This window comes from Prunus persica, chromosome G2, assembly GCF_000346465.2.
Source record: "Prunus persica cultivar Lovell chromosome G2, Prunus_persica_NCBIv2, whole genome shotgun sequence".
In the NCBI taxonomy this organism is placed as follows: Eukaryota; Viridiplantae; Streptophyta; class Magnoliopsida; order Rosales; family Rosaceae; genus Prunus; species Prunus persica.
Window position 1 is genome coordinate 23,491,351 of NC_034010.1, and position 7,099 is coordinate 23,498,449.

The following is a 7,099-nucleotide window of genomic DNA, read 5'->3' on the forward strand; positions in this document are numbered from 1 at the left end:
GATAGAATTGTACAGTAATCTCTACCCATTTTTATACTGCAAATAAAATAGTAAACAGAAAAAACCAACCCATCAGATACGGATTGTACGCTTGCTCCAAGGAAAAAAAAACACGCTTTCCTTCATCCTCTCCATCTCTTCCACGCCTTCTCCATATGCCAGATTCGGAATCAATATGTTTCCAATCACACACAAAAAACAAAAAAAAAAAAAAAAGGTCAATCCTAACTGAAACGAAAAAAATAAAACTAGAGCAACTTCTTCACAATGGCTGAGTACCAGCTTCTTCGTTTGCTACATGGGTTTTGCTCCCAACGTCTTGACTTGGTGCAGGGGTTTGACGTCCTATTTCTTGGCTTGTTGGATTAACTCCACCCAACTTAAATCCTAACTCTACAAACAGAAAGATCAAGGTGCACTGAGATAGTAGGATCTGAGAATTCTCTTTTCAAAGCAACAAAGGATTTTTGATGATGGAGCAGAGATGTAACATCCCCGACCCAATTTAATCGTTTTTATTCAATTTATATATTTGTGAAATTAAAATTTTGCCCTTGGATGGTAGGGGCACTTTAGTCACTTTTTGTTCCGGAAGGATTTTGGGTAAATGAGTGACACCATTGTGTGGAGCTCGTCCATACGAGTTCGTAGATAGGCGGCACGCTCAATTCCGAGTTGTAATGACCGCGTAAAGGTGTAGAAACGAAAAGGGCAAAAAGGAATTTTTAAAATTTGTTACTTTAGCAAACAGTATCGCTACAGTGCCGTTACTACAGTACGGGTCAATTCTCTTTATATTCTCCTTCTCCCCCGCGACTTCTTCCTCTCCTCCTTCTACCATTCGCAGCAGTCACTGTAGCAGTAGTGATTGTTCAACTTCCAGGCCACTAATCGATGCCGCCATGCACCGGTTGGCAGCACCACCTTCCCGAAAAATGTTCATCTCGTCCTCCTCTACAAAACCCACCCAAAACCTAATTCGATTTGTTGTCGGTGAGCTCGATTCGAAGCTGAGAAAAGGGTTAGGTTTTTCCAACGGTGTTCTTGCATTTTCAGGCTATTCTGACGGCCAATTCCGTCGTGCGAGGTATGGAAATTCATCCCCTCATCATGCTCTATCTGTTTATGTAGTATTGTAGATCGATTTTGAGGTTTTGCAGATAGCTCAAAATACCCATTTTTGGCCGATAGTTTCAGCTTCATTCCAGCTAGTTTCGGTTGGTTTTTCGCCTTGGTCTAAGAACAAAAGTTGATTCCCTAGGTCATCTGATTCTAATGGTATAGGTATTGCCTGGTGATTTGGAGTTTTCTGGTCGCCGGAAATTACTCAAGTCACCTAGGCGCTGCCGGCGGCGGGTGGACCACTGGGTGTCGGCCCATTACATTTTAAAATGTTCCTCTTGTCGTCCTGAGCACGACGATATGCTCAGATTTTGAACGGGTTACCGTTTGACAATCGAACATGTATTGCACCTAATATGTGGATCGAGAATCGGAGTCCCAGATACTCTGACTCAATGATTCTAGGGTTAGGCGAAGCGATCGCCCGTCTAATCGTACGATTGGCTTAGATCCGACCGCTAAATCAAGACCAAACTTACATGACATGTTGAATAGGCTTTGTTGAACCCGTAGGAACTTTCGGATTAGAGATCAAAGGTCGTGGGCCCCGCTGGCCAGGTTGACCAACATGAGAAGTTTGACCTCTCGAATGGCCGTCAGTCTCCCTAGGTAGTTTCACCATTCGAAATGTACTAGAATGACCTTATAAACGAGTCTTAATTGTTATTTTATTGTTTTTCTTCAGGCTAAAAATGTGGGAATCGTTCCAATTACAGAAGAAACTCTGCCGAATTTTCGGCAGGAGTCAAACGGTTTATCCTTTTAAATTGGGGTTACATGGCTTTTTAGTTTAGTAGGTCCGACGTCAAGTAGATATCGGACAGGAAGCAAAGTTTGTCACTGATTCCGATGGAGAATCCGGGGCGGGTCCTGTCAAGAGATGGAACAGAGGAAATGTCTTCTTTTTTTCTCATGGAATAGTACGATGCGTCTTATGATTTTTTTAATTATTTTATTTTTCTTAGGGTTTAGAGATTAGGGTGCGATTGTATCCAAACAGTTTTGATATCATGAAGGGTATTTTAGTCTATGCAAAAGTCCTATTACATCCAATTTTAGGTTTTTTTTTTCGAATTTTTGGAGTTATGTAAAATAATTTTGAAACCTGAGGGGGTGTTTATGTAATTTCTAAGACCTCTGAGAATTTTGTGAAAACACGACAAACCTCAAGAGATATTAGTATAAATAACTCAAATTCGAGACAATCAGTCAAAGGACTACAAACAAATTAGTTTCATAATTATGTGTACGTTGACACTCATCAAAGGACTAAAAATCAATGTTTAATTTTACAAGGGGGTTGAATGGAATTTTAATCTTATACAAGGACTAAAATTAAAATTATTGAATGTGCACAAATTTGGAATTCAAATTTTGTATGTACATAAATTTGGAATCCCTAGTATTATTGTACATACATAAAATTCACATTATTGAATTAAATGACGAATATGATATGAAGTTTTCAATACTTCTTAAGGAAACTTTTGAACCAATGCGCCGAGAGTTTTGGGTACCTTTTAAGCATATCGTTGTAATCTACATAGGTGATACCAAATCGAATAGTGAATCCTGAACTCCATTCAAAGTCGTCTAGCAACGTCCACGGAAAGAATCCCTTCACTTTGACACCATTCCTAAAAATAAATTAAAGGAAATTAAATATTTAATGTCAATAATATGAATCAATAACTCAAAATCTAAAGCTAACATATATATTTAAATATTATAAATGAATTTTTTAATACACTTACTCAATAGAACTTTGAACATAATAAAGGTGGCGATTGTAGTAGTCAATTCTATTGGTATCATTAAGGGCTTCGGCAAGTGATAATTTCGGATCATTGAACTCATCCACACCTACAATATAATTATTATGTAGTTACAAATTTAGACTTGTACCACTTGTGCGTGTTTTACACAAATAAGTGAAACATTTATCATGCGATTACTTAAGGCTAGAAAAAAATTACCATTTTCGGTAATGTAAATAATTGGATTGTGATATTTTTCCTTTATGTAGAGTAAAAGATGTCGAATTCCTTGTGGATAAACATTTAACCATGCCGAAGCAGCCTGCACCAAAATTTGAAGATCTTTAGATTTTTAGGAGTCACATTTGTAAGTGCAAATCGATTAATGGTCGAAATCGTAAAGGCTTAATCTAGTAATTTGATGTGTACCTTTGGACCAATGAGGACCCCATTACGCTCAGCTGGCACAACACATATGAATATCAGAATCTAATTAGCCTATAAACTTAAATTGCTTGAATTAAATTCTGAATTTGTACTCACATGAAATATTAACGCCTGCATCTGTTGTGCAACTTGGGAATGCTGAGTTATTTTGAGGTGCATCACTTGCATAGTAACCCGTATAGTAATTTAGTCCAAGAAAATCAAATGAAGCAATTAGCAGCTTGGATTGTTCTTTTGTGAATTTTGGTAATCGGCTTCCGACACGAGATCGCATGCTTTGAGGATAGTCACCACTTGTCAATGGCTCAGCAAACCTATAAGAATGTAAAATTTTCAAGGATTAACTTGACATATATTATGTATTGCTCGCTAGTAAGTAGTAAATATTATATTCATAAGCAAATTCGAAATACACTTGCCATCCAAACATAAAATCCAAAGCTCGTAATGCAGCTTTTTTATTTTCTTTTACTTCCGATAGGGGCTCAAACCAATCTGAATTCAGCTCTATCCCTATCACTCCATTTTGAGACGCCTGCACAATAACATTTAGTTTGTTTGTTTTAGAGTCACAAAAAGGTAAAGTAGTTGCTCTCTTGTTGCAACAAACTAATTAATTGTACCTGGTATCTATTTTTGTACAATTTTACAGCAGTTGCATGAGCAAGGAGCAGATGGTGTGCTACTAAATATGGTTCAGTTGATGAATCTCCGCCGGTGCAGTTTAGTTGCTGCCAAGCGGAGCATCGTCCCGGCGCAAGGGACCCAGTTGCATAACCATAGTAAGTGAAGGTATGCGGCTCATTCAGTGTGCTCCAATGCTTTACTCGATCACCAAATTCCTTATAACAAAGTTCTGCATAATCTTGAAAATGATTGCTGTATATACACATTTCAGAATGTAAATGTCATAATTGTATTTAGTAATTAAATTTTCAATACGATTCAAATGACTAATTTCTTCACTTACACAATAAGAGGGCTTAAGAAACCACCATATTCATCTTCTAAAGTTTGAGGAAGATCCCAATGAAAGAGTGTCACAAATGGCGTTAAACCTATAAATAGCGTCATCAATAAAAGAGAGTTATAAGTTTGACAAAATGACTTCTTTTAATGAGTGCATGTAACTCTTATTGTATAAATTATTGATCATGTAAGGTGGGATGACTCACCATTGCGTAAGAGCTCATTGATAAGATTGTTGTAATATTTGATTCCTTCCTTGTTCACTCCTCCACTTAACTTTCCATCTAATAATTAAAATAAAACCAGAAAATAAAGAAATAAGTGCACCGATAACATTATTTAAACTGAACTCTAAAAAAGTTGGACTATATGTTATCGAACTTGAACTTCGACTTCTATTTAATTTATGTTTGAAAAAAAAAATATTTTTGCTTAAGTTATTGCAATTAAGTATTTTAATTGAACCCAAAAAAAAAAATTGTTATATTATTTGGTAGACAACTTGGACACATTACTTAAGCGAAAACCATGAAGGCAGAAATATTGATGATTGGTCACAAATGAACTTACTTGGTAACAATCTTGACCATGAGATAGAGAATCGATAGGCATCCCACCCGATATTCTTCATAATCTCCACATCTTCCTATAGTGCATGACAAAAAAGAAATCAGATAAAAATTATCGGGAGCTTATCTTCAATGTGATGAGTTTTCTTCATGCTTCAAAATTTAATGTGTGCACATTGGGTCATGAACCTTATAGCGGTGATATTGATCAACAGTGATATCTCCATTGCTTCTATCACTAATCTTTTCTGCAATTACTCATAGAAAATTTATTTATTTAGAGCATAAGAGTAAACGTAGCACGATTTTGTTATTTTAACTAATTGATGATTTGATTGGACAAACCTGGATATTTGTGGGTGAAGGTATCCCAAATGCTTGGTCCTCTACCACCTTCTTTTGCAGCACCTTCATACTGAAATACACAAGAGACACAATGAAGAAGATGTCAATATTATTGCGTGGATCGATGCTTGGTCTGAATTTGAAAGAAAACACTAATCAAAACTCAAATTAAAGCCCAGAAAAGGACTTACTTGGTAAGATCCAGAACCTACACCAAATACGAACCCTTCTGGAAAACTGCTCCTATTGAGAGAAGCAATGTCAAAATGTGTGGGTGGAGCTCTAATATCAGCTTCGCTATTTGTGAAAGCAAAGCCAATTAGTAGCAGTATGCCTAAGAGAAAAGAACGTAATTGCATTGCCATAACTTGAGGGTTTTTCTTTTGTTGTTGGTAATAATCTTGAGAAGTATAAGTTGGCTTTGGCTGGCATGCTGTATGGCCTTTATGTAGAGGAGGAAGTACGTGTTGCGCATGACAGTAAAGAAACCCCCCAGAACTCAACTGCTATATTCAAACACGCAATATAATATTTGGTGCCGGTCTGATTTGTTCTCCTGATTGCCATTTGGGTCAAACTGTGAAAAGAAATTTGACACAGAATTCTTTTCTTCACAATGTAAATTTGTAGATTGTTTAAATTCTTGGGCTTGATATGTGGTTGATGAGATTGTTTAAATTCTTGGACTTATTTATGGTCAAAGTAATGACATTATAACCGCTGAAAGAAAAATAACGTAATTGACAAAAACTAATGACATTGTCACTGCATGTTTATCTTATTGGACTCTAAATATGCAAAGGATGAGTTTTCCCCCCACGCTAGCTGCAGACTTGTTCAAACACGTGAAAATTATTATCACTTCTTCACGTTCTTCTTTCATCCCAAATTGAAACTTACCTTTCAAAATCATTTAAATTTTTTTTTTAATCTCCTAGAATTTTATATGAAATCAGTGCTGTTATTAATTTTGAAATGCATCTACGAGTTTTTATAAAAAATATCCAAAATTTACCCTCCACTTTCAAAAACGTTAGTTTTTATAAAATCTTTCAAATATAGCCAAAAACTCACCTAAATAGACACAAATGCCTTTAAAAATTAAAACCCACATAAACCTAAAATGCAAAACCCTACTACACAAAGTTTGGATTCGCACGCACGTTTGTATCCTTTGGTCGAACTACTGCTGAGTACGCACATCTATAGCCTTGGTCTAAAGCAATTCCAACTCTCCTTAATTCAACTTACCGATCTGTAATCCCAGGTTTGCTTTTCTTTCTCTCTCTCCTTCCATCTTTGTTTTAATTCCATGGTTTTCTGTTGGCCACTTGAAATAGTTTATTCAACATATTACTTTTGTTTGTTGGATTGGATTTGAAGATAAAGAACTTATAAACTGTATTTCTTTTTCGATTTGGATGAATAAAATATTTCTAATTTGGGTATGCTTGGATCATTGTAAGTTGAATTAGGGAGGGTTGGAATTGCTTCAGACCAGCATGCTCAGGTTTGCCCATTGGGATTGGCCAGAGAGTATAATGTATTCTACAGTGATCCAGGTAAATCCATCCCCTAGTTGAAATAATTGGAAATTTCCTCTCTGTGAATCTGTTTCTTGTGTTTTGTGGGTGTTGTGAGTGTTTCACATCTGTCCCTGTAGCTTACCAGTTTTACCACTAAGGCCCATGTAGTTTTAATTCTGAGCAATGCAAGAAAAATCCCCAATTTTTTGTCAAATTAATCTAACATGGAGGGGCATTTCGGTTCAACTTACAGACCTTCCACAACCACCCCACAGCCACCCCACACCCCTCCACAACAACCTTCTCGCAGACCCTCCATCCATTCCCCACCCGAACACTTCGTCGTAACTCAACCCAATCCCAA

The 7,099-nt window shown here is 36.6% G+C and overlaps 1 protein-coding gene across 2 annotated transcripts; it reads right to left on the bottom strand.

Moving 5' to 3' along the window:
* Positions 2,337–5,607, bottom strand: LOC18786908 (beta-glucosidase 12). Of its 2 annotated transcripts, XM_020557719.1 has the most exons (13): positions 5,401–5,607; positions 5,210–5,279; positions 5,054–5,112; positions 4,866–4,941; positions 4,502–4,579; positions 4,297–4,384; positions 3,950–4,205; positions 3,746–3,861; positions 3,423–3,640; positions 3,309–3,340; positions 3,099–3,201; positions 2,877–2,985; positions 2,337–2,759 (listed from the first exon to the last, which is right to left on the bottom strand). In XM_020557719.1, exons 1-13 carry the CDS (start codon positions 5,572–5,574, stop codon positions 2,588–2,590), a joined length of 1,551 nt encoding a protein of 516 aa, XP_020413308.1. In that variant the 5' UTR covers positions 5,575–5,607; the 3' UTR covers positions 2,337–2,587. The 2 variants fall into 2 exon arrangements, with proteins under 2 accessions (XP_020413308.1, XP_020413309.1); XM_020557720.1 differs by lacking the exon at positions 5,054–5,112 and having other exon boundaries at positions 5,401–5,490.

Bases quoted from the DNA above. Each gene is read 5' to 3' on its own strand.
- LOC18786908 (XM_020557719.1), bottom strand. From the start codon at position 5,574: ATGGCAATGCAATTACGTTCTTTTCTCTTAGGCATACTGCTACTAATT. The intron at 5,280-5,400 runs GTAAGTCCTTTT...TGTGTATTTCAG, and splicing joins TAGGTTCTGGATCTTACCAA to TATGAAGGTGCTGCAAAAGA. The intron at 5,113-5,209 runs GTTTGTCCAATC...GAGTAATTGCAG, and splicing joins CTTCACCCACAAATATCCAG to AAAAGATTAGTGATAGAAGC.